We start from the raw sequence: 27,317 nt of genomic DNA, 5'->3' as shown, positions 1-27,317 counted from the left end.
TCGTCATAGCAACGATAAAGAACCCGGAAGAAGACGAGGATGCCGTCTTTCGTCACTGACAAGATAACTTCCGGGTTAAGAAACACCTACATTAACAAGATAATCGTACCAAAAATAATAGTTTTTATTATGCCGCCCCCGGTCTTCGAACAGCCCACTTTGGCCCACCAGCATTTACATTAAAAGGAGAACTGAAATAAGTTTGTCATATACAGTCGTTAAGATGCTGATGTTATCCAAATATTGATCAATAGAAATTGATTTACTTTTTTATGACTATATTTAGTTATGTTATTAAATTGCTTGATTAATCTATTGTAAATAATAAAATATATTACAATAAATAAACAACTTAACATTACAATTAGTTAGGGTTTCAAATAATTAGTTCATAAATGGTCATTTAATTAACTATAAATAATTGCACTTAAACATGAGAATTGTTATTTTATTTTAATTTATACCTATACATTTAACAATGATTATTTTTCAATAATTACTAAACAAAATAAATGAATAAATAATACACAATGAAAACTATTAAATACTAAAGCAATTTAAATTATTTAAAAAACATATGAATGTATTTTACAATCAAAATTTCAACTTTTTTTTCTCATCTACAAGTTTAGGCAAGGCAAGGCAAGGCAAGTTTATTTGTATAGCACATTTCATACACAAGGCAACTCAATGTGCTTTACACGAGGAAAGACAACACATAAGCATCAAGAAACAGTAGTTAACATTCAGAGGAAGAAAAATAAATGAAAATAGGTTACAAACTAACAATCTTAAAACATCATTCAACAAACTTTAAAACATTTAACATAAAAAAGTTTAAAATGATAATGATAAAAATAAAAATAAAAATAAAAATAAAAATAAAAATAAAAATAAAAATAAAAATAAAAATAAAAATAAAAATAAAAATAAAAAAAACACTTAATTAAAGCTGTTTAAAGGTCCCTAATCAAAGGTATAAGAAAAAAGCAAAGTTTTTAACCTGGATTTGAAAGCATTTACACTCGGGACAAGTTTAAGCGTCCCCAAGCATCAGTTGGTTCCTTGGCAGGCACTATATGAATCTATTTCATTAGAATTGTAATAATAATAATAATAATAATAATAATAATAATAATAATAATAATAATAATAATCCATCCATTTTCCGAACCGCTTATTCCAAGGGTCGCGGGGGTGCTGGAGCTTGACACAACTGTCTTCAAGCAGTATTATTATTATTAAAAATTATATGTGGCTCTTGAGCACAAAAGTTTGCCTACTTCCTTTCTTTTCCTGATTGCTGAACGGAATTATGTAGCATTTTGTGTTGTTTCCAAATTTGGACTAAGTAGGCTGGTCTGGTGGTCTCGTTCCAAGCACGGGTGTCACGGTCTTTGGGGGGAGGAGGAGTAAGTTCTTTACCATCTTCCCCATCCTCTTCATCCTCCTCATCAGTGGCATCTACCTTCGGAGTCGAGTCTTCATCCTGCGTCAAGGAGCCGAACTGACCTGAGTACAGTGAGTGGTATTTTCTTCATCCTGTTCTTCACCTTTCTTCAAACTTTACTTTACAATGAACTTCAAATGATTTTTTAAGATGAACAATGACTTTCAAAATGCAAATGTAGTCTTTTGAGTCACTTTTGGATGACCTCAAGGTTGAGTTGAGTTGAGAGTTGAGAAAATGTGGATTTTTCCTAAGAGGAATGCCGTAAAAATGCCAGTGCACTGTTGGTCACCCTCTGGTGCCCTGAACTTTGGTGTCACCGTTGTGGTGTAAACGCCATGCTTGGCTGGACACGGAGTCTGCCACACCTTATAAGGTAGCACAGTGGCCGCAAGGTGCTCATCGGCCCTCGGTGGGCTAGCGGGAGCCAAAAAGGGCCAGCCAAACATGGGCATCCCGGCATGGCACTTCTGCCTTATCCTCACTGTGATTTTGCTGACTTTTTGGCGACTCTGCAATGGGAGATCAAAGCGTAGAGTGCCTCATTGTGGTCTCCACGGAGGAAGGCAGTAAGTAGCGCCTTATGGAAATGCAACACTACTTACAGTCAAAATATAAAAGTTGGTGTGATTTAGATACATTTTGAAGGTTCACGAAAATGAATCATAATGAATTTCCATCGTTTTGTTGTGCTGTTCCATCAGCAAGCCAGAAATAAAAAGATTATGACTTTTATTCTAATGCTTAAAATTAACTTTCCCATGGAAAAATCGGACTTAATGTTTATAAGATTGCTATTTTTTGCTTGAAAAATATGATTTATTTTTTTCTTGCAAAGGGGTAACTTTTTTTTTTCCTAAAATGAAAAAAAGAAAAGAAAATTAGAAGATGAAAAAAAAAATAACAACTTTGGATTACATTCTTTAAAAAAAAAAAGTTTTGGGCTTGAAAAATATGTAATTTTTAATCAGAAAATCTGATGGCTACTAACGTCTTATTTAAAAAAAATTATCTTGAAAATACTGTTTTTTTTTTTACTGTGTTTTTTTTTTTAACAAAAATTAAATAATCCTAGGAAAAATAGTACATTATTCTTTCAATAAATATTTTCTTTTTCTCAAAAAGATACTCTCTCTTCCTGCAAAAAATATATACATTTATTTTTATGAGACTACTACTTTTTTCCTCTTGAAAAAGTCAACCATTTTGTCTTAATCTTGTTTTTATTGCAAATTTCGATTTTTTTTTCATGTAAGATTACTCATCACCCCCCCAATGAATACAACTGCAGTCTCATAAGATTTCTGCCTTCTTATTTAAAAAAAAAATAACAATCTTGAAAAATATGATATCTTGGGATCCTGTTCATGAGTGTGGGCAGTAAGTGGCTAGGGAGATGGAAGTCTGGCCTGGAAATGGAAAATTGGGATGGAAAATCCTGTCTTTCTTTATAAAAATGTAGCTTTTCTCTCATAATTTTATCACATTTTCCCCTTCAAAATGTAACCTTTTTACTTTAAAAACACTTTTTTCAACAAACGACTTCACTTTCAAAAGATGACATTTTTCTTTTGACTCTTTTTCCCGAAAAAAGTTTTTCCACGTTGGGTCACGTTGTTGCGTTCTGTTCGGTTGTGTTCCCCAGGCCAGACGTCAAGCGGACTTCCCTCCGAGCGTTAGAGTTCGATCCAGCCTCTGGCGGCCATATTGACGCGCACATTCTCGACATGGCGGACCCGGCATTGGCGGACGATAGCAAGTTCCTTTTCCTGCAGAACGACTTCCGCAACAGTGGCGTGGCGCAGGCCGACTGGGCGGCCAAGAAGATGGTGTGGGTGCCTTCCGAGAAGGAAGGCTTCGAGGCCGCCAGTGTCAAGGAAGAGAAGGGCGATGAGGTCTGACTTTTGTTTTTCCTTCATTTTATGACAAAATTCCGCTCATGATTGATTGGTTGCACGTTTTTAGGTGCTGGTGGAGTTGTCCAACGGGCGCAAGGCGACAGTGAACAAGGAGGACATCCAGAAGATGAACCCGCCCAAGTTCAGCAAGGTGGAGGACATGGCCGCCCTCACCTTCCTCAATGAGGCCTCCGTCCTGCAGAACCTGCGAGAGAGATACTTCTCCAGCCTCATCTATGTGAGCCGCAAACAAACACATTGCACATCGATGGCATGCATAGTGTACATTTTCCTATTGGAGCTGGTTGGCGAAGGAGGGTCTCCTCCATTTATTTACATGGCAAGGACGGGTTTAATTCCAGTTGAGACTGATGGCTGTGAGGAAAACAGGCCACTTAAGCTGAGTGGAGACTATGGAGGCATAGCATGAACAGGACATGCTGCCATTATCATTCAATTTTGCCCACGCATATCGCTGCTGTCGGGCCGAAACTTTGTACTTGTACACTTACCGGTATCACTTTTCAGAAGAACCCCAAAACGGCATGTTTGTTCAACCATTAACATGGCATCTTTAAAGAGATTGATCATTTGTAAAAATAACACCCAAATGTGTGGACTGACCAATAGTCGGCTATAAATAGTTTTCAAAATATGAATTTTTCCAGATTGTGACTTATGATGATGATGATATGGTGCTTACCACATTACTTACTTTTTACAATCAAATATCTCTGAAAATGAGTTTTTCTTTAAAAAAAAACTAAACAAAAAACAACAACTTTATTCCTGGAAATATGCTCTATAAGCCTTTAGTTATAATACAGTATCAAAATCAAATCTTTTTTTCTCAAACTAATTACAATTTTTTTCCTAAATATTACCCACTTGATTTTTTGAGGAAAAAAATTACAAAAAGTATGAATTTTTCTTGGAAAATTACCACTTTTATTATCAAAATAAGATTTGTTGTTGTTTTATTTATATTTGAATTTTTATTCTTGGAGGACAATTATTTTATTCTTTTGAGATTACCACAATATTGTCAAAAATAATACTGTTTATTGAAAAAATATTGACAAATAACAAAAAAAAATACAACATTAATTCCCAACTTTTTTCGAGAAAAAAAAATCTGACTTTATTTCCATAAGATTAGAGTTTAACTAAAAATACAACTTTTTTCTTGTAAATTATTAGTTGTCTTTTAAGTACTTAGTAGTTTCTTAAAGTAGTTTCTTAAATACTTGGTCTTTTTTGTCTGAGAAAGTTACAAGCTTGTTATTCACAAACCCAGAAGGGCCATTAAGAACGGAGCCCTTGTAAAATTGGGGATGTTCCGGAAGGCACAACAGGCTTACGTTTGCCTTTTTCCACTGGATCGCACCAAGTCTAATAAGGATAAGGCCTGCAAGGCCGTGAAGCTCACCCAAGGTGAAAACAACCCTCCAAGTCCTTATATGAAGACATCCTCCGAAGCTTAGGCCCACGCTTGTGTTGTTTTCTTTTATCTCCTCCGTGGAGAATATCTCCAGCGGGTTTTGGGATTTGGGGTTTTGACGTGTTGTTATTGCGCACCGCAGACGTACTCGGGCCTCTTCTGCGTGGTGGTCAACCCCTACAAGATGCTGCCCATCTACTCAGAGAAGATCATCGAGATGTACAAGGGCAAAAAGCGTCACGAGGTGCCGCCTCACATCTACTCCATTACCGACAACGCCTACAGAAACATGATGCAAGGTCAGCAACTTTTCTTTTCCATCATTGCCTTACATGGAGCAGTGCCAGCACGCCGTGATTGCTGTACCATAGAGCTCAGCTAAGCTCTGCTGGCTCATCTTTGGTCTGTTCTGCTTGATTTCCCCCCCGCAGACCGTGAGGATCAGTCCATCCTCTGCACGTGAGTGCCACAGAAGCATGCACAAACAATATATATATATATATATATATATATATATATATATATATATATATATATATATATATATATATATATATATATATATATATATATATATATATATTTAATACTTTATTTCCCTTAATAGTTGTCAACATTTTTTCTCAAAATTATATGACTTTATTCTTATGTTAATTTCTAAAAAAAAAGAAAGATTTTATTAATGTCAGATTACAACCTATTTATCAACAAGATCCAACTTTACTCTGAAAATATTACATGTATTTTTTACTTGTAAAAAAATCTGATTTTACTCGAAAGAGTCTGACTTTCTTTCATGAAAAACATACATATTTATTCTCGCAAGATATCACTTTATTTTCTCAAAGCATAATGACTTTTTCATAAGATTACAATAGTTCTTGAAAAAGTAAGATTTTATTCATGTAAGATTTCAACATAAAAAAAAAAATACAATTCTACCCTTCTGACATTTTTTCTTGTAAAAATTTAGCTTTAATCATTATTGATTGTGCCTTTTTTTCCCCTTAAAAAAGTACATATTTATTAATTTATTTTTCAGAATGACATCTTTATTTTCTCTTGAAAAGTACAACTTTATGCTCAAGATTTTATTGCAAAATATGCAACATTTTTCTCAAAGTAATAATGTGTAATTTGCAACAATCTGTCCACAACACAGCCAGAATTGGTCTAATTTAGGGTCCCGAACCACCTGTTGAGAATCACTGGAGGTGTCCCAATACTTTTGTCCATGTAGGCAACACACAAATACAATAGACATTAGAAACCCTGCGATTGGCTGGCAACCAGTCCAGGGTGTACCCCGCCTACTGCCCAAAGTCAAATGATATAGGCTCCAGCAACCCCCTCTGAGGAATAAGTGGTCAAGAAAATGGATGGATGGCTAGACATTAAAAAGCATGTCTCTCTGGTGACATCTAGTGGAGAATCTGGAGCGGGCAAGACGGAAAACACCAAGAAGGTGATCCAGTACCTGGCTGTCGTGGCCTCCTCGCACAAAGGCAAAAAGGAAGCAAATCCTGTGAGTTTAATGAATAATACAGGATCAAGACGAGAGCCCTGGGGTGCTCCACCTTCATTTATAACATGTGACGTGATTTTGTTGTTTTTCACAGCCGACGCAGCAGCAAACGCAACAACAATCACCCGGATCGCTGGCTTATGTGAGTATCAAATCACTTTTACAATACCGCCAAGTTCCTGCTGCCAGGGAGACGCTGATGCAATTCTCGCCTCGGCCCACAGGGGGAGCTGGAGAAGCAGCTGCTGCAGGCGAACCCCATCCTGGAGGCCTTCGGCAACGCCAAGACCATCAAGAACGACAACTCGTCACGATTTGTAAATTGTCAATCAGTTCGTAAGTTGACACTCGCCACAATTTTGACGGGGCGTGCCCTCAGTAATTAAAGGTGTCATGTGACCCGATTGTGTCCGCAGGGAAAGTTCATCAAGCTCAACTTTGACGTGACAGGATATATGGTCGGAGCAAACATTGACACGTGTATCCTTGTTATCCACAAATACATTAAGGACATAATATGGTATTGCATAATGGGGCGTCGGCTTAATAAATTAAACAGCAAACAGTTACTGCAAAGCTTGGCAATTTTTAAAAACTAAAATGGCTTAATTCTTGCACGATTCATACTGTATTTCGTGGGGAGCGAATCTTATGTTATTCTATAAAGTTCCAACTTTTTTTCTTGAAAAAAAAACAAGATTGTAATTTTTTTTGTGGATCCAACTTCGTTCTTCTCATACAGTTTACGATTATTTCTTTAGGAAATACCACTATCCTTGTATTACATCTGACTCGTGTTACAACTTTTTTTCTTGAAAAAGTACAAATTTAGGGTTGAGTCCGGGCTTTGGCCTTTCTGGGTGGAGTTTGCATGTTCTCCCCGTGCCCGCGTGGGTATTCTCCGGGTACTCCGGTCTCCTCCCACATTCCAAAGACATGCATGGCATGTTAATTGGGCACTCCGAAGTGTCCCTAGGTGTGCCTGTGAGTGTGGATGGTTTGTCTCTGTGTGCCCTCCACTTAGCTGGCAACCAGTTAAGGGTGTACCCTGCCTACTGCCTGAAGCTGTTTTATTTATTTATTTATTTTTACAAGATTCCAACTTTGTTTTTTTCAAATCTAACTTGATCCTAGTTTTCGAATTTCATTCGCAGTATTCCGACTTGATAAATTTGTTTTTTTGTTTTTCCAGAAAAAAAACATTCTTTTAAGTTATTAGTTTTTTTTCACAAACAAATTAATTCTTTCTATTCTCGCTACAAGCACAACTTTTCTCTTGAAAAAAAGAATACTTCATTCTTGTCAAATTCTGAATTTTAGTTTCAAAAGAAAACAACTTTATTCTGCGTGATTTTCATTTTTCTAGAAAAAATGTGGCTATTCTGATCAAATTATGACTTTGTTACTGTCAAAATCCATGTTTGATTGCATTATATTATGTCAATTTAACATGTACGATTAAAGAAAATCAGACTTAATTTTCGCAAAACAGTCCGGAATTCCGATGTCTTTTGATTCTTGTAAGATTACAACTTTTCTGTCCAAAAACCTTCTTCTTCTAAGATTACCATTTGTTTCTCTTAAAAAAAAAAAAAAAAAAAAATGTAGTCTATTATGGCCCTTATAGGTATTGTTAAGTTTAGATATCATTTGGCATAACATGAGCAGCTAAAATAGACTAAAATCTGTTGTAAGTCAAATCAATTTTTTCTCAATTCTTAACTGCGTGCTGTGGACTCCTCCCCTTTTTTAAAGGATTCTTTGTTTCCTGACACCACAAGCACCGGTTGAGACTTTTTTTCTGTGCTGTGCAAGGCCATATGCTCTCATCATTTGACATAAATTTTACTGACTAATTTAGACAGTAGAACAATATGTGTTTTTGTTGTGTTTTTGTTTTTTGTTTTTTAAACAAAAGATTTAAGTTCTTCTTGACTTGATCAGACCTTCTGGAAAAGTCTCGTTGTATCCGTCAAGCCAACACAGAGCGAGCCTTCCACATCTTCTACTACATGGTGGCCGGAGCCAAAGACAAAATGAAAGGTGAGCAGAAAACCGAATCAACTGGATTCGTTTTCAGTCTCTGGTTTAGAAGCTTGCCAGTCATCCAGTTGAACCTCAGAAAACAAGATGGATTTGGCTGGTTTTTGTTTCTGTTTCAGAGGAGCTACTTCTGGAGGGCTTCAGCAGTTATCGTTTCCTGGTGGCAGGACATGTGGAGGTTCCCGGTATTGAGGATGATGAGCTGTTTGCGGAGACGTTGGAGGCCATGGAGATCATGGGCTTCACAGAAGAAGAGAGAATAGGTACACCCAGGCCCATCTACACAGCAGTCTGTCACATCATTCCGTTTGAAGTCCACTTCCAGATGTTAGTGAATTCAATACAATTATTTTGCAATGAAGGTCCCCTCAATTCTGGTCTGCCTTTCAAACGACACTAAAATTAAAATTGGTAGACTCTTTTGGTGGACCTTGATATGAGGGTTAGGTCTTCTGGTATGAGATGGTTCAAGGAACTGCCAATGTGGACCAATATCAGGATGGAGGTTCTTCTTCTTTCAAAGCCAACAGAACTTTTTGGTTGGACCTCGATGACTCCCAAACACAAGTTCAGGTTTTGATACCTGATAGTCCTACATGGTATTAAATATTCTCTAAAGTTCAAGGAACAGTGAATGCCAGATAGCAGCTGACATACTGTAGATGCCAACTGTTGTCTTAAACTTAAAGCCTTAAAGCTTTTGAACTTTTGGATTTGGGCCTTGGTGACTCCAAAACAGAAGTCCAGGTTATGATATCCCGATGGTATAAAATATTCTGCGCAATAACCTTGAGCGTATCTTTGCTGTCCGCTTCTCTAGGGATGTTGAAGGTGGTCTCCACAGTTCTCCAACTGGGCAATGTCAAGTTTGAGAAGGAGCGAAACACAGAGCAGGCCACAATGCCGGACAACACAGGTACGTTAAACTTACTTCAGACTTTCATTTAGAGTGACTCTCAAGATGAGTTTTTCTTGAGTCTCAATTTTAGACTCTCAAGAAAATCTTCCTTGTCTTTCCATGTTGGCACCAGCTGCGCAGAAGGTGTGCCACCTTCAGGGCATCAACGTGACCGACTTTACAAGGGCATTCCTGACGCCCAGGATCAAAGTGGGCCGGGAAGTAGTTCAGAAGGCTCAGACCAAGCAGCAGGTGGGAAGTCTTGGCAAGAACAGAGGCTAACATACGGCACGTTAATATCTGAAGTCAAGGAAGCAACCTGTTGGCCTCTTTTCCGCCCCACCAGGCCGACTTTGCGGTGGAGGCGCTGGCTAAAGCCATGTACGAGCGTCTGTTTCGCTGGATCTTGGCCCGAGTCAACAAGACTCTGGACAAGAGCAAGAGGCAATCTTCATCCTTCCTGGGGATCTTGGACATCGCTGGATTTGAGATTTTCGAGGTGACCTTAATGGAAGATTACCATAATAGGCTGTTACATGTCATCAGATAATCATGTATTGGTGAAGCCGCATGTGGTTCAATGACATCAGCTGAGTGTGAGTATGTCTCTATCCAACTTCTCTTGAACTGTTTCTTTCTTTGCCTTGCATTGATGCCTCCCAGGACAACTCATTTGAGCAACTGTGCATCAACTACACCAACGAACGTCTGCAGCAGCTCTTCAACCACACCATGTTCATCCTGGAGCAGGAGGAGTACAAGCGCGAGGGCATCGAGTGGAACTTCATCGATTTTGGCTTGGACCTGCAGCCCTGCATCGAGCTCATCGAGAGGGGGGTTGGGACCAGCATTTGTTTGCTTTTTCTAATCATGTACATGTGAGATTCTGTCCTTGAAAGCATGCGTTGGCGTTCCAGAACAACCCGCCGGGCATCCTGGCTCTGCTGGACGAAGAGTGCTGGTTCCCGAAAGCTACGGATATCTCCTTCGTGGACAAGCTGTTGAGCACGCACGCCAGTCACGTCAAGTTCGCCAAACCCAAACAGCACAAAGATAAGCTGATGTTCACCGTTGTGCACTATGCCGGGAAGGTGAGAATCACCCAACCTGACCAACCGGACATTGCTTAGGGTTCTATGATCCTGAGCACGTTAGCACTATCGTGTAACTCTTATAATCTCGTTGAAGTTTGTCTCCTTTACACGTTTGTTGACACGTGCTACAATGCCGATATGTTGTTGACACATGGTGTTGTCCGGCCAGGTGGACTACAACGCAGCCAGCTGGCTGACCAAGAACATGGACCCACTGAATGACAACGTGACCGCCCTACTCAGCAACTCCTCCAGCAACTTCATCCAGGATCTGTGGAAGGACGGTGAGGTCTTCCGCCACTCTTCCCCTTTTTGGGCTTCCGGAACCCGGACCTCACATCTGACTCCGTCCCATTGTGTCTCATCAGTGGATCGAGTGGTGGGCCTGGAGACCATGGCCAAGATGTCAGAGAGCTCCATGCCCACCTCCACCAAGTCCAAGAAGGGAATGTTTCGTACAGTGGGCCAGTTGTATAAGGAGTCCCTGGGGAAACTGATGACTACGCTGCACAACACGCAACCCAACTTTGTGCGTTGCATCATCCCCAACCACGAGAAAAGGGTACACCAGTACATCCTTACACGCATACACCCATTCGCACCCATACACTGATTGTGTTTGTGCTGCTACAGGCAGGTAAGATGGATGCCAGCCTGGTTCTGGAGCAGCTGAGGTGTAACGGCGTGCTGGAGGGGATCAGGATCTGCAGGCAGGGATTCCCAAACCGTATCGTTTTCCAGGAGTTCAGGCAGAGGTACACACGCCTTGTTTCTCAGTGTTAATATTCTTCATGTTCTTTTCGCTGTTTTTGTTTTTCATGTTCTTGTGTTTTTTCTTGGTATTGTTCTTGTCGTTCTCGTTCTTGTTTCGGTGGTTCTTCTTGTTCTCTTTGTTGTTCCTTTTTCTTATGTTTGTTATTGTTTTTCTTGTTCTCATTTGTGTCCTTGCTTTTCTTGCCCTTGTTCTTGTTCTGGTTGTTGTACTTGTTCTTGTGTATATTGCTAATGTTATTGTTTGTGGTGTACTTCTTCTTGTTTTTTTTGTTTTTTTTTTCTGGTTGTTCTTTTTCTACACGGTAAATTCTGTAGAGTAAATTTGACTCTATTCAGATAGGGACCAAATAGACTCACTTTAATATTTACACTTGAAAGAGAGTAAAATAAAGAATTGGGAAAAAAATTAAAAGTAACTCAAGGTAGGAACAAACTCACGATCTTCAGCTTGGGAGACAGCCGATCTACTCCCTGAGCCACGCAGCTCCTGCTTTCTGCTAGTGTATCGCTCATGTCAGCTGCAGCTGATTCCATGATTGCATGGAATCTTCCTAACTCCAACAGAGCAAAAATCATCTTTATCCTCTTGGAGAAAAAAAAAAAACAGTAGGAGGGGCATAACTCAAGCAGTCTCCCAAGCTGAAGGTCATGAGTTCGAACCTTAACCCTTGAATGAGTTTTATTTATTTTTTATTTTTTTGTATTTTACTCTCTTCCTTGTGTAAATTTTAGTTTACTCTATAACTGAGTCTATTTGATCCCTATCTAAATAGTCAAAATTGACTCTGTCATGTTTGCTTGCATTCACCATTTGTTACTTTCAGTGCAAGATTTTTCTGTGTGTGTGTGTGTGCACGCACAGGTATGAGATCCTGGCAGCCAATGCCATCCCAAAGGGCTTCATGGATGGGAAGCAGGCATGCTGCTTGATGGTAAGATGACGATTCATATTGTCAACCACCAAGAGCCTTTTACGCTGCCTTTCGGCCACATCAGTGCATCGGAGGCTTCACGCGATCAGTTTACTATGATACTAAATAGGAAGCTGGCAAATTTATATGTTAACCTCCACCACTCATTCTGTATTAATTTTCACAGGAAAGCAACACAGGGAAAAAAAACTAGCTTCAATTGGAAGTGTGAAAGAGGCTTGTGGTTCGCCAAGTTGCTTATTACATATTGATGCGACGGTTTATTGTTGTCCAGGTGAAGCATTTGGACCTGGACCCCAACCTGTATCGCATCGGCCAGAGTAAGATGTTCTTCAGGACGGGGGTGTTGGCTCAGTTGGAGGAAGAGCGAGACCTCAAACTCACCGTGATCATCATCTCCTTTCAGGCGCAAGCACGAGGCTTCCTGGCCCGCAAGTAAGACACACACCAGTACTTGTACTAATACCTCTCAATGGCTGTTTTGTGGATGTAGTAAATTGTCTATTTTTAATTTCATCTCTTAGGGCCTTCAGCAAACGTCAGCAACAGCTAAGTGCCATGAAGGTGATCCAGCGGAACTGCGCTTGCTACCTCAAACTCAAGAATTGGCAGTGGTGGAGGCTCTTCACCAAGGTTTGAGGCTCACAGACACATTTCACTCCAAACAAATCAAGATGCTTAGCTAACATACGGTACACATCAAAGAATGAAAGTCAGTCATGTTACTATTAAAACCTTTATAAAGTAAGAAGCAACTATCATATAGCAATATGTAAGATGTCACCAGCCTTATTAACTTTCTAAAATACATGGTAGTGTTACATTTTTGGTTATAAGTTAATAACAGCATAGAATTACAGTATGTGTGTGTCATTCCAACCAGGAGACTCTATCTTTGTTAGCTTACCTTGTTAGTAGCAGAATGTTTTTTGTTTTTAAATATTTTTGTTAAGGAGCTAACAGCAACATAGCATTCATTTTAAACATAAATTTAATACAGTATATTTCAAGTACCATATTTCCCGCACTATAAGGCCCACCTTCAATGAATGACATATTTTATAACTTTTTCCATATATAAGGCGCTACAGTAGAGGCTGGGGTTACGTTATGCATCCATTAGATGGTGCTGCGCTAAAGGGAGTGTCAACAAAACATTCAGATAGGTCAGTCAAACTTTATTAATAGATTACAAACCAGCTTTCTGACAACTCAATTTACTCCCAAAATGAATAAACAGCTGTTTTATTATGTTCTCTGAGGTAAAGTATTAGTATTAGCTAGTGATCCAAGATGGCGGGATCTTCTGCGCGTCACTGATCGTGCAGGGTCACCGACAGCGTCTTGACAGCAAGACCTGTTGAGGCTCAATATTGATCCATATATAAGGCGCACTGGATTATAAGGCACATGGTCAGCTTTTGAAAAAACTGAAGGCTTTTAGGTGCGCCTTATAGTGTGGATTATACGGTACATTTCTTACAGCATTGTAGACAAAACTGTGTCCCTATTGAGTCAGTAGTTGGCAGATAACATAAGTCCACTTCTTAACTGGGTGCAGACAAGAGGTGCACCTGTTGATTTTTGATAGCTTCAAATGACTTTGCAGACTGCCGCAGATTTTTTTTTTTTTTCAGAAACTGCGTTCATCTGGGACCTCAATTGTTCGGTCCTGTGATTGGCTAGTCTGCTTTGGGGGGGGGGTGTCCAACAATATTACAAAAAAGTGGGTTGGGGGCAGACAATGGTGCTTCCTCTTGATTTTTGAGGGAATCTGACGTTTGGGTTTGGCGTTCTCCTCCAGGTGAAGCCCCTGCTGCAGGTCACCCGCCAAGAAGAAGAAATGGGCCAGAAGGATGAGGAACTCAAGGCGGCAAAGGAAGTGGTGGCCAAGAAGGAGGCGGAACTCAAGGACGTCACCCAGAAACACACGCAGGTATGAACCTTTATAGAGCTTCAAAAAAAATGTCCTGAGATGAGTATGAGTGTGTTTTTGGTGCGCAGCTGATGGAGGAACGAGCCCAGCTGGAGAGCAAACTCCACGCCGAGACGGAGCTATATGCCGAGGCCGAGGAGATGAGGGTGCGCCTGGAGGCCAAGAAGCAGGAGCTGGAGGAGGTCCTGCATGAGATGGAGGCCCGCTTGGAGGAGGAGGAGGAGCGCGGCGCCTCCCTGCAGCAGGAGAAGAAGGACATGGAGCAGCAGCTGCAGGTTTTTTTTAATACACTTTAATGCAAAATTAAAATGAATCTGATTCATCAATAGATTAATCGATTCAAAAAATAGTACTGTAGGCAGTGACAGTACAAATTTAGTTATATTTTAATTTTCTTAACTGCTTATTCCTCTTAGGGTCGTGGTTGTATTATTTACATAATATTTATAATTATACCCATTTTTTTTTCATAGATTTACGGTATACACTACACAGTCTTGATTTTGTATGTGATATAATGGACAATATTTAATACAATAATTAATTTAACACTTTTGAAGTTTAGGATTGAAAAGCTACTTGAATTGGTTGTTTTGCAACTTTTTTTTCTTTTTACGATGTTTTTGTAATGCAGAACATGGAGGCCCACTTGGCGGAAGAAGAAGATGCACGTCAGAAGCTGCAGCTAGAGAAAGTTGCAGTGGAGGGAAAGGTGAAAAAGCTGGAGGAGGACGTGCTGCTCATGGAGGACCAGAACAACAAACTGCACAAGGTACGAGTCCTTTTGTGTGACCACTGCTACATACATTTTTTTTTTTTTTTTTTTTTTTAAAAAGAGTCTTTCTAGGAGAGAAAGCTTCTGGAGGAAAGGATGGCGGATTTAAACTCCAACCTGGCTGAGGAGGAAGAGAAGTCCAAGAATTTAACCAAGCTGAAGGCCAAGCACGAGTCTATGATCTCTGACTTGGAGGGTCAGTCACCAGAACTGAAGATTTTTCTCCAGCGACCGTGTTCAAATGTGTCCTTCTTCTCTGGTGGCCAGTGCGTTACAAGAAGGAGGAGAAGGGTCGCCTGGACATGGAGAAGGCCAAGAGGAAGTTGGAAGCAGAACTGGCCGAGCTCCATGAGCAACTGGCCGACCTCCAGGCGCAACTAGCTGAGCTCCGAGCGCAGCTGGCTGCCAAAGAAGATGAGTTACAGGCCACGCAGACCCGGTAAGACGGTTCTTCTCAAAGTGGGGTCCTTAAAAGAGAAATTGGGATTCCGCAAAAATAATTTCACTTATCCTTCATTTTCAACTGACAAACTAATTACTATCCAAAACATTTTTTTTTTTTTTTTTTTTTTGGTGCTCAGGCCAAAGCCCTGTCTAATATAAAAGTAGTGCCTTGAGACCATCTTGAGACATCTTAGTGTTATGGAACTATGTTGAAGTGAGGGGCAGAGCTGGTATAGCTAGATACACAACCATAAACATTTGAAGGGGGTTGCATCAATTACTTGCAGATCTTAGTGGCAGGGTTTCATCCCAGGCAAGAATAATGGGAAATTACTGGATGGTCTTATTTTTTTCATTATTATTATAGTTTTATTATTATTATTTTTAGTGCCCTGTGATTGGCTGGCAACCAGTTCAGGGTTTCCCCCGCCTACTGCCCAGAGCCAGCTGAGCCCGAGATAGGCTCCAGCGCCCCCCCGCGACCCTTGTGAGGAATAAGCGGTCAAGAAAATGGATGGATAGATATTATTTTTAGACGAGAGAGAGAGAGAGAGAGAGAGATTCATGGCAGGTTAATTGGTCGCTCCGAGGGGGGGGGGTCACACTACAGGTTTCTCATGACATTACGTTTTTGCCTCTAAAAATATTAATTTGTAGATTACATGTTATAAAATATGAAATGACAGTTTCATTGCGAAAACATCTGTTTGCTCTTGTTGAGATAAAAAACAACTTCATTCTCATAACATTTTAACTTATTCTTCTCTATGAATTACCAGGAAAACAGGTAATTTATTAATTCCTGTGGCATTTAAGAGGACAAATGATAGTTACTGTATGTTCATTTGGCGTTACAATTATGAGCGGGTCCTTGGCGAATGGCATCCTTTGGACCCCCAAAAATTGCTAAATCTTGTAGTAAAATAATAATAAGAATCCAGTAAATCCAGTTCATTTTACCTGAATACCTGAAACAAATGTGGTCTTGTACAGTTTGGATGAGGAGACCAACCAACATGGCCTGGCAGTGAAGAAGGTTCGGGAGCTGGAGACCCTGATATCCGAGCTCCAGGAGGACCTGGAGGCCGAGAGGTCAGCCCGGGCCAAGGTGGAGGTGGCGAAGCGGGACCTTGGGGAGGAGCTCAACGCCTTGCGCTCAGAGCTGGAGGACAGCCTGGACACCACTGCAGCACAGCAGGAGCTACGGTTAGTCTCTGGTCCATGTTGTGGAATATCCAGTTTATATCCCGAGGGTGTATTTAGGACTAAAACCCGGTTATACCCAAGTTAATGTACATCCCGGGCTGGTATATTCTGGTCTAGTCCACTCTATTTACTTCAGTATATTCTTGTCTAATCCTCTGCATTCACTTTGGTATATTTCGGGTTTGTCAAGATTATACCTCCGGGTTTGGGTTAAGGGGTTTTCTCAGGTAATCCAGTTTATACCCTATAGGCTACAAAATATTCTGAGCTAGTTCACTATATTCTCTTGGTAATCTGGATTAGTCTACTATATTCTTCTGGCTATAATTTATTTTGTTTGTCCCAGGATTTATTCAAGCTTCAGCCAGGTTTTCATTAGTTTTGGCATGTTTACCAGGGCAAAGCGTGAGCAGGAGGTGGCCATGCTGAAGAAATCTATGGAGGAGGAGGGCCGCAGTCATGAGGCCCAAATCCAGGACCTGAGGCAGAAGCATGGCCAGGTGGTGGAGGAGCTCTCCGAGCAGATGGAACAGGCCAAGAGAGTAAACACCTGCCTCTGAAATTGTGCCACACAAACCAAATCCAGGCGTTTATACACGTCATAAATGGTGTGAAATGACCTCCCTTCAGGTCCGAGCAGGTCTGGAGAAATCCAAGCAGGCCCTGGAGAAGGAGTCTTCAGACCTGACTGCCGACTTGCGCTCCTTGGCTGCCGCCAAGCAGGACGTAGAGCACAAGAAGAAGAAATTGGAAGCTCAGCTGAACGAAGTCAACGCTCGCTTCAGCGAGAGTGAGAGGCAGAGGAACGAACTCGGGGAGAAAGTCTCCAAGATGACCGTATGTCAGAATAGATGGCTACACAGTCAACCCTCACTATTGCTATTCATGTGTGTTTGGGAGCACACCATAATGGAGTTATGTTCGACAGAAAGTTTGTGAATTGCCAAGATTTTACTGTAATGAAAAAAACAAACACTTTCCTCTTGTGTTGTGATCTTTCAAGGTGGAGCTGGAAAACATGAGCAGTCTTCTGAATGAAGCTGAGGGAAAGAACATCAAGCTGAGTAAAGATGTTTCCGGGCTGTCTTCGCAGCTACAAGACACTCAGGTGAACGCCACTCGTGTCAAATGTAGTACAGTGTGGCATATTGAAAATAAATTTAAAAAAGTAACTCATAGGCTAACAAGCAGTATGTTTACCTATGACAAAGTGTAGTATCTGAAAATGTATAGGGCTAGATGAACTAAAAGCTAGCTAAGACATAAGCTAACAGGCAGCTAATAGTAAACAATAGAGTGTAGTTTAATTGTAAATTAGTTGTAAAGAAAAGACCTAAAATAATTTAAGGTAACTAACACAAGCTAACTAGAAGGGTTATATATATATATATATATATATATATATATATATATATATATATATATTTTTTTTTTTTAAGTTATAACAAAGTCCTTTGGTTTACTTTAAAAAGTAACTTCCCTTACTTTATTTTTGTTGCGGGTAGTTGAAAATAAGACTAAATGACCCTAAAGCTAGTTAAAAGACAGCTATCTTATCACTTTGAACACAATGGGACATATTCACTAAGAATGTGCTGCGTCCGGTAATAGCACGAAATATTGCACCGCAACTGCACCCGCAGTCTGCGCCCAGTTACCAACCTATTCACGAAGGATATTGCTCTAATCATATACCAGCGCAAACGCGCCCACAAAACTGACAGCTTGGAGCAAATTTGCACCTGATTTACCACACATGGCAATGGATTTGCGCCAACAACATGGTTGTTATAGTAACAGTTGCGAGAAAGATGACATTCTCAGAAAGTGAGGTTGGGGGCGCTCGCAGATTGCTCCATTTTTGCCGGTTAGCGCGGTGCAAAGGCGACGCAAACCTTTAGTGAATAGGCCCCAATGTTGCTTATTTTGTAAATGAATAAAGTAAAACGATAAGACAGCTAACACATAGCTTAGTTAGCACTGTTTACGTTGTAAAATGTACCTTAACGTAATATAATAAAAGTTCCCACTTTTTTTTTTTTTTTACACAGTTAACTTCATTTGAAATAACCAAATCAAATGAACTAATGCGTATAAGCTAACAGGCTGTGAACAAACAGGCAGGAAGCTTCTCTGTGTTTATCTGGAACAAAAGTGAATATTGCGACCGTAAATAAAACTAAATAAAATAAAGCCACCGAGCTCAGACTGCTGGGTGTATGGTGGTGGTTGTTGAGTCCAACCTGTTATTTATTTTTTATTTTTTGTGGTGGTGACCCTGCAGGAGCTACTGGCCGAGGAGACGCGTCAAAAGCTAAACGTGGCGGGACGTCTGCGGCAGATGGAGGAAGACCGGATCAATTTGACGGAGCAGCTGGAGGAAGAAAGCGAGGCCAAACGTGTCTTGGAGAGGCAACTCTCCAGCCTCAACATGCAGGTGAGGAACCTCATGCATAAAAGTCTCGCCAAAGATCATTTATGCAAGTACAGATACTGAGTGTGAATATGTTGTGACTGAACAACATTGCACGACTTGACTTACGTCATACGACCACCTCTGCTCTCTTCCATCAGCTGTCTGACTGCAAAAAGAAGCTGGACGAGGCACTGGGCTCGGTGGAGCTGCTGGAGGAAGGCAAGAAGCGTCTACTGCGAGACCTGGAGGCGGCCAACAACGAATACGAGGAGAAGGCCTCCGCCTACGACAAGCTGGACAAGAGCCGCAGCAGAATGCAGCAGGAGCTGGAGGACGTCCTCATGGACCTGGATGGACAGAGGCAGCTCGTCTCCAACCTGGAAAAGAAGCAGAAGAAGTTTGACCAGGTGAGCTTGTGGTGACATCGCGGGTTTGGATATCAAGTGGGAACTTCTTAACTTGCCATAGTCCTACTTTAAATTATTTTTCCTGGCACCTCCTTACCTCTGCAGTCCATCCTGTATTATTTAACCTGACATCGCCTCTGTGCCAATGTTCTTTAGATGCTGGCCGAGGAGCGAGCGGTGTCCAGCAAGTTTGCCGAGGAGCGAGATCGAGCCGAGGCAGAGGCGAGGGAGAAGGAGACCAAAGTATTGGCTCTTTCCAGAGCGCTAGAGGAGACTCGCGACGCTCTGGAAGATGCGGAAAAGACCACCAAAAGCCTCCGAGCTGAGATGGAGGACCTCATCAGCTCCAAGGACGACGTGGGCCGTAGCGTAAGTCCCCACAAGGCCACAACTTCTACAGCGACAATTTTTGGGGGGATTGACGTAGATATTCTCTGCCTTCAGGTCCATGACTTGGAGAAGGCCAAGCGCGGCCTTGAGGCTGTGGTGGAGGAGATGAAAACCCACATGGAGGAACTGGTGGACGAGCTGCAGGTGGCCGAGGACGCCAAGCTGCGTCTGGAGGTCAACAGTCAGGCCCTCAAAGCCCAGCACGAGAGGGACCTGCAGGCCCGTGAGGAGACCGGCGAGGAGAAGAGGAAGCAGCTCCTCAAGCAGGTGGATCCATTCATTATGTCCATCGTTATAAATAGGTCACGGCCAATTAATTGATTATTGGCCTTCAAGCATCGGCCAAAATAATCAGCCAATTGGGCCAAACGTTATTGAAGAAAACCGACGTTTCCAACGCTGTAAAAGTACCCTGAATGCACTTTGCAAGTGTGTAGCGTATGTTAATCTGGTTATTCTGTTGTCCCGAAGTCCTTTACATTGTTTAATGACACCGCAGTTGTCTGTACTGTTAAACTAAACACTCAATGTTAAGAATTACATCCACTGTATATTTAAATACAAAACATGCTTCGTTTTTAAAACATCACTAGCCTAGCGCCAACAGGAACTTAGCAAATGCTAACAGGAAGTTGGCATCGACTTCGGGAGTGTTTTTCCTTCAAATAACGAATATACACACAAATCTTGTAGGAACACATACCCACAGATGAGATAACACTGCAAACGCACAAATTCTTCCCAATGTGTAAAAAACATGTTATTTTAAAATAATTCAATCGCAACGTTCTTCTGTACTCACTTTAAGTGTGTACACCATAGATGCACGGCACCACACTGCCCCCAAGAGACCAAAACGCACCGGAACAGTTAGTTCTTCTGTTTTTTCATTTGCTATTATTTTAGTTTATTCTATCCTTATTTCACGTATTGTTTTATTTTATCATTGTTTTTTTAAAGTTATATGTAAAGTTGTTATTTCTAGGAATTAAAGACTTTGTTTTCTTAAAATTCAAGGATCCAAACATATCAAAGCAGAGAATCTTAATAGCGAAGGTTTCTGTGTAAGTGACACCCATTGAAAATTAATGGGGGGAGGGGAATTTTATGCATTTTATATATATATATATATATATATATATATATATATATATATATATATATATATATATATATATATATATATATATATATATATATATATATATATATATATATATGTATTAAGTGGTAATCGGGATTTTTTTTCACTTCAAATTGGGATTTGATTGTTTTCCCCACTCCTTGGTCAGGTGCGCGAGTTGGAGTCAGAGCTGGAGGAGGAAAAGAAGCAGCGAGCTCAGGCGTTGGCTGGCAAGAAGAAGCTGGAAGGCGAACTGAAGGACATGGAGGACCAGCTGGAGGCCACCAACAGGGGTCGTGACGAGGCGCTCAAACAGCTGCGCAAGATCCAGGCCAGTTCGCCCAACGTCCCCGTCAGGTCTCTCACCTGGTTGGCACCTCTGATAACCGCGTCAACGTCTTCCTTCCCCACCCTCAGGGCCAGGTGAAGGATGTCCAACGGGAGCTGGAGGAATCTCGTGCCGCCCAGAAGGAGGTCCTCACCTCGGCCAGGGAGGCCGAGCGCAAATCCAAAGTCACGGAGGCCGACGTGGTGCAGCTACACGAGGTACGACGAATGCGAGGTTCATCGTCAACGGGGCCGACGATGTGCTTTGCTCATATTTTTTCACACTGCTGGTCATCTTTTCTTTCAATATGATTTGAACTTGCTTTCTACACCATGTGATGCTCACAGAGGGATAACGTTTTGTTTGAACTTGTCGTTTAGATGCTGGCGGCAGCCGAGCGAGCTCGAAAGCAGGCGGAGGCGGAAAGAGACGAGCTCGCTGAGGAACTCGCCAGTAACTCGTCCGGAAAGTGAGCGCACCTTCCCGTCGTTCCACTTTTTAAGTCGTGACAACTTTTTAGGTTATTTAGTTTAGGCAATATCCAGAACTCTTTGTGAGTACTGTACGTTCTTCGTCTCGCGTGGCGTCCATTTCAGGAGCATGCTGTCTGACGAGAAGCGCCGCCTAGACACCAAGATCGGCCATCTGGAGGAAGAACTGGAGGAGGAGCAGACCAACATAATGAACCTCAACGAGCGTCTGAGGAAGAGCCAGCAGCAGGTAACGTCTACCTTCACGGGATCAAGAGAGAACTTGAATGCGTGAAACAAGGATTTAGATGTGTGTTATGTTTTGATTTGGTAGGTTTCTATGAAGGACCAAAACTGCCAAAATTCAAAATAAATACATGACTGAATTGAGCTCTCCATTGCAAGCCGGCGAGACTTCCTTATTCGCTGAGCTGCTCACTCGGCCAATGACACACAGTTTGCAACGGCGGAGTCCTACCCAAGACACGCTTAGGACCGCCCCCTCATTTGAATAACATTTCGACTTGGCAGCAGGGGTGGACTGACCCACGGGGGTACTAGGGAAATCCCTGGTGGGCCGCCGGTAAGCCGGGCCACAAAAAAAACAAAAAAAAAAAAAAAAAAACTATATATATATATTTTTTTTATTTATTTATTTTTTTTATAAATACAGGCCGACTCAAAGCCACAAAGCCACAAAAGCTTTGCAGTGAGGAGGACATGCACTGCTGGCGCCTGGCGGAGTGACTCGCCCAAGTCATTGCAAACAAACTCACAACAATGCTGGCCAACTGACCGTGTATGCTTCGTCGGATTGTCTCTTTGTGATCAATAATAAGCAGCACTGCAGCAGTAAATTAACTACAAACGAGCGCACGAGCGCGTTATGCCCACAGGAGCAAAAATCGTCAAAAATGTCAAAGAAAAAGTGCGGTTGAGAAGGAAATGAGTGATGCCGAAAAAATACGATGGAAAAAAAATAACAATGCTACATGAAAGTGCAGCCAAATGCTTTTTAGTGAAGGAAAGTGGCCCAAAGAGGCTGAGGCAGGTTCCAACAGCACGTCGACAGGTAGGCCCGGAGTAAAGCACATTTAATATGGCTTAATATTAGACCAAGTAGTCCATACATTTAATGTAAATGATTTGGTAATGGAGCATCATTGAAAACTGATGGCATGAAAGTTAAGGATGCACAGCTAAGACACGCGTGGAGGAACACAAGGAAACAGTCGTGTTGTTCGGCGTAAAAGTGAGCAAAGGTTCATTGCTATAGGCTGTAGCACTCTTGATTAGACGCAATCCTCATGGGGGGAAAAAAAGACGGTGGTTGGATAATACTGAAGAGGTTGCGTACAACCAGTAGTAAATATCGTCGGGGCCCATGACGAGTCAACCTGCTCATTAATGTTACTGTTAATGTTACTGTGTGGTTGGAAATCAACTTGGTCTTGTCTAAGTTGTCTTAGAGCTCACTTTACGAATACATTATTAATGTATTAGTATAATACATTAATACAACAATAATTCATTCAGTAATATTACTGGATGAATTATTTACATTAGAGCTAGGGGCTGGGCTGTACAATTGCATATTTTCGTCAACATTAAGATACCGACAAAACATTTATTCTCAAGACAACATAAACCAAGATATTTAAGACATGGTAACAAATATTTTGTAGCCGTGCATGTTTTATTAGATATTGCGGCATACACAGGAAACCTGTACAACTGTTTTACGGTTTTAGTCATGTGATATTCAACATACAGTGGATTATGGTCCAAAAAACAAAAGAAAAACAACAACAACAAAACATTTCATCGCGTTAATGCAACACACGAGGCTGGCTGGACCCCCACAATATACATGTGGGCTGCTCCATCAAAACTCACGGGCCACTTTTCCCCCCAGTCCGCCTCTGCTTGGCAGTATGGACCAAAACTGCTCAAATTAAAAATAAATAAATTACTAAATAAATAAATGAATGAATAAAAGTGAAAATAAAAACATAGCAAAAATATAATTAGAAAAATAAATACAAATATATTTATTTATGTTTAGATATATAAATATATATATATTTTTTTCATTTATATTTATCTTTTGGATATAATTTTTTATATCTGTTTTTATTTTCACTTTTAGTCATTTATTTACTTATTTATTTATTTATTTAAATTTTTGGCAGTTTTGGTCCTCCATAGGTTTCTACTTCCTGTTTTTGTTCCATTGTTGTTTACTTGAAGGAGCTGGTATTGGCCAAGTTTTGCATGCAAAAGACTTGACTAATCAAGTGTAAAAAATGTGTAAAAAAGGTTGTTGTTTTTTTTCCCGAGGAAAAAGAGTGACTTTGCTAGTTGTACCTTGCGCACGCAGGTGGAGCAGCTCAGCGCCGAGCTGACGTCGGAGCGAGCGTCGTCGCAGGCCAAGGAGGCGGCCAGGCAGCAGCTGGACAAGCAGAACCGGGAGCTGAAGGCCAAAGTTCAGGAGATGGAAGGCCAGGGCCGATCCAAGCTCAAATCGTCCGTCGGCGCCCTGGAGAATAAACTGAGGGAATTGGAGGAGCAGATAGAGGCAGACAGCAGGTCAAAAGAGGATGAGCAAGCCCATGCTGGGAAATTGATAGCACAGTAATGACGATTATGATTATGATTGTAGGGAGCGTCAATCCGCCGCCAAGAACTTGCGTCAGAAGGAGAAGAAGCTGAAGGACTTAAGCGCACAGATGGAGGATGAGAGGAAGCAGGCGCAGCAGTTCAAAGATCAGGTGACACGGCACTGGCCCCGAAACCGACGCAACGCGCGTGGCGTGTCGCTGAACGACGATGTCGCCGTTTGTGGCGCGCGCAGGCCGAGAAGAGCAACTTGCGCGTGAAGCAGCTGAAGCATCAGCTGGATGAGGCGGAGGAGGAAGCGCAACGCATGGCGGCGGCCCGCAGGAAGCTGCAGAGGGAGCTGGACGAGGCGGCGGAGGCCAACGATGTCCTCGGCAGGGAGGTGGCGGCGCTCAAGAGCAAACTCAGGTGACAGATGGAAACAGCACACGGAGAGAATTCAACACACACTTAGATAAGTAGTAGGGTAAGAAAAAACACCTTTTACGATGAACATCTCACAGGAAGCCTTTGCAAATGCTGCTATTTTTACTTTTTCGATAAGTAAGTAAGTATATACACCGTTAAGTCATACAAGTTGTATATTTCTGGGGAAAAAAAAGTATCTTGTCGTGAATAATAAAGTTGTATATTTTGGGCAAAAACTACCATTTCTGAGGAAAAAGTATCTTCGAATTAAAAAAAATTGAAAAGAGAAAGTTATGTAAAGTATGGAAAAAAAAAACTCATATTGGAGAACAAAACATTTGTATATTTGTGGGAAAAAAAGTAATTTCAATTTACTGTTAATTTTTTATATTTTCAAAAAAATCATACTTCTACAAAAATTAAATCATTGTTTTAAAGTTCTTTTCTACAAACCAATTGTAATGCACTATATTGGGGGGGAGTGAAAATGTAATTTTTAAAAAAAAGTTTGAAAAAAGTTGTACATTGTCTAGAAAATAGGTTCCTTTTTTTTAAAATTTTTTTATTGAGAGCTCAGTGTCGTTCGTTCGGCAATCTTACCAATTCAACATGTCATTGTCATTGCTCTTTTTTTTTTTAATTGCACATGTGTGCATGTGAGTTTGTGCTCATTAATTCACCTAAAACCTAATAAAAATTCCATACCCTTTACCTTTACCGGTTACTTCAGAGTCCCGCCAGAATCGTGAAGTTGTCAGGAGACCAGAGCAAGATCAAAGGAAAGAAAGATGAACCAAAGTGAAATCCAGCACCAACCACACCACCTGCCACCCACATGGTTTCAAAACCAGAATCTTTCACCAACCCCAGAAACCTCTAAATTCCAACAGATTAGGGAGATCGCAAGAGACCAGAGGAAAAACTAAAGAAAGGAAGGAAGGATAGATGAAGCAGAGTAAAGAGAGAAAAAGGTTCCTTTCAGAAAAAAAGTTGTGAATTTGAAGAAAGAAGCAAAGTATTAAGTCATATGTTGTATCGAAAAGTCATATTAAAATGTATATTTTCTGAAAACGATCCATGTTGTTAAAGTTATGTAAAGCGACTTTTCTCATAACAGTTATCAAGAACGGCCTGGCCCCACCCAGGTTGTTGCGTCTCTATTGCAAACCGCCACCAATCAAATGGGGCTGGGCGGGATCAACTGAACTGTGCGTGTGCGGCCCTCTTCCATTGCACACTGGCAAGATGCACGGTTCTGCCATAAAAGGTTTCACAAGGAGCGAGTCGGAGCACAGCTTTGTGATGATTGAAAATGCAATTTGTCTTACACACAGGCTTCACTCTTTTATCCAACGCTACATATATAACTACACATACGGTTAAGTGTTGTTGTGAAGTCATATTAGTACTATACATACTGGCAGCATATACTCTTATCTTGCTGGCTTAAAACCAGGAAATTGGCATGTGCGATTGAGTTCCTTGCTGCATAGCTACGTCTCTTTGCCAATTAGATGACAATGGGCTTAGTCTTGCTTGACTTGTGTTTTTAGGGGGGGGTGGAGTCATACATTGTGCACACATTAATTGTATATTTTCTAGAAAAGTCATACATTTAATTTCCACGTGTCTCCTCCAGATACAGTACAGTGTAGCACTCCAAACTTCCTGCTTGTTGCTCTCCATCTAAACCTTCCTCCTCCTCCTTTTTGTCTGAGAAAGGCGTGGCGGCGAGGCCACTTTCAGCGGCTCCAGCCCTCGTGGCAGTGGCGGCAGCGGCCTCGCCAGCGGCGGCCTTGGCGGAGGCTCCATGAGGAGCTTGGGGGCACTGACAGGAGGAAGCGTCGGCCGCAGCAGGAGCGCCATCGTGGAGAACTCGGTGGACATCCCCGAGGAAGACGAAGAGGAGGAGAAAGCTCGCTCACCGTCTCCCGTCGCACGAAGCTCCCCGCCTGAGGCCTCCGAAGAGGAGCTCCACGAATGCCCCCCAGACGAGTAATTGCCACAAGTTTGAGCACTGTTGCTTTGGCATGCAATTAATCTGTTAAACACTCAAAACATGAATAGCAGCAAATTGTGCAACAAAAGAAGTAAGATTTATATGCATTTGTTTAGCACAAAAATGTTATACATTATCACAAATTTGCCATGTTTGACCACAAAGTTATAGTTTGATACAAAATACTGTACCTTGTCTCCCAAAACAGTTTTCCAAAGCATTGCATACTTGGTCAAAAAATATTGCAATATTGGTACGGCAAAATGTTTAACAATATTTTATCGAAAAGCATTATACAATAAACTTTTACAAAAATTGTATATTTCTCAACACACACCAAAGTTAGATTAGCCACATAAGTTTACTTGATCTCAAAAAGGTTCGATATTTGTGCCAAATGCAATTAACAAAATAAAATTATAAAAAGTTACCCCTTAGTATATAGTATATTTGGTCACACAAGTGCATTTTTCTTTTCCAAGGAAATACAACAAAGTTGCTATGTTATCCTTTGCTCTGAAAACACCTTTGCCATGTAAACACTAGCTTTGTTCACACGTGCTTTCAACAAACACATTTAAAATGTTTCTTGGCACATGGGTTTCGAGAATTGAGCACTTGCTAAACACGTTGTGGCACGTTGGAACATTTGGAATCAAACATTGAAGGCCATTAAAGTACATTTGAATCTTCCTCTTCTTGTATTTCTCTTTTGTCTAGTTTTAGTTTGTAAAAGGGCTT

The 27,317-nt window shown here is 41.1% G+C and overlaps 1 protein-coding gene across 4 annotated transcripts; it reads left to right on the top strand.

Annotated features, from left to right (window-relative positions):
• LOC144025369 (myosin-14-like) lies at positions 1-27,269 on the top strand. 4 transcript variants are annotated; one of them, XM_077531286.1, is made up of 44 exons: positions 2-74; positions 1,459-1,521; positions 3,096-3,345; positions 3,416-3,586; positions 4,932-5,088; positions 5,221-5,248; positions 6,215-6,314; positions 6,409-6,456; positions 6,539-6,631; positions 6,731-6,794; positions 8,259-8,357; positions 8,477-8,620; positions 9,178-9,273; positions 9,389-9,507; positions 9,602-9,754; positions 9,919-10,092; positions 10,173-10,346; positions 10,519-10,633; positions 10,718-10,911; positions 10,983-11,104; positions 11,986-12,055; positions 12,330-12,490; positions 12,580-12,688; positions 13,860-13,991; positions 14,060-14,266; positions 14,626-14,763; positions 14,839-14,962; positions 15,034-15,205; positions 16,204-16,416; positions 16,814-16,958; positions 17,047-17,253; positions 17,420-17,524; positions 18,701-18,853; positions 18,991-19,239; positions 19,396-19,608; positions 19,684-19,896; positions 20,922-21,083; positions 21,170-21,298; positions 21,461-21,549; positions 21,677-21,800; positions 23,931-24,139; positions 24,213-24,321; positions 24,405-24,577; positions 26,300-27,269. In XM_077531286.1, exons 3-44 carry the CDS (start codon positions 3,178-3,180, stop codon positions 26,574-26,576), a joined length of 6,102 nt encoding a protein of 2,033 aa, XP_077387412.1. In that variant the 5' UTR covers positions 2-74; positions 1,459-1,521; positions 3,096-3,177; the 3' UTR covers positions 26,577-27,269. The 4 variants fall into 4 exon arrangements, with proteins under 4 accessions (XP_077387392.1, XP_077387412.1, XP_077387403.1 ...); XM_077531266.1 differs by having other exon boundaries at positions 1-74; positions 10,519-10,911; XM_077531277.1 differs by lacking the exons at positions 2-74; positions 1,459-1,521 and adding an exon at positions 1,905-2,019 and having other exon boundaries at positions 10,519-10,911.
• Positions 27,270-27,317: the final 48 nt, after the last annotated feature.

This window comes from Festucalex cinctus, chromosome 1 (assembly GCF_051991245.1).
Source record: "Festucalex cinctus isolate MCC-2025b chromosome 1, RoL_Fcin_1.0, whole genome shotgun sequence".
NCBI lineage: Eukaryota > Metazoa > Chordata > Actinopteri > Syngnathiformes > Syngnathidae > Festucalex > Festucalex cinctus.
This window is presented reverse-complemented; position numbering and strand designations above follow the sequence as displayed.

What these genes read in the sequence shown, in the direction of transcription:
- LOC144025369 (XM_077531266.1), top strand. Translation starts at nt 3,178, where the DNA reads ATGGCGGACCCGGCATTGGCGGACGATAGCAAGTTCCTTTTCCTGCAG. An exon ending in CACCCGGATCGCTGGCTTAT is followed by an intron (nt 6,457 to 6,538) that starts GTGAGTATCAAA and finishes CTCGGCCCACAG; the next exon opens with GGGGAGCTGGAGAAGCAGCT. An exon ending in CAGATAGAGGCAGACAGCAG is followed by an intron (nt 24,140 to 24,212) that starts GTCAAAAGAGGA and finishes TTATGATTGTAG; the next exon opens with GGAGCGTCAATCCGCCGCCA.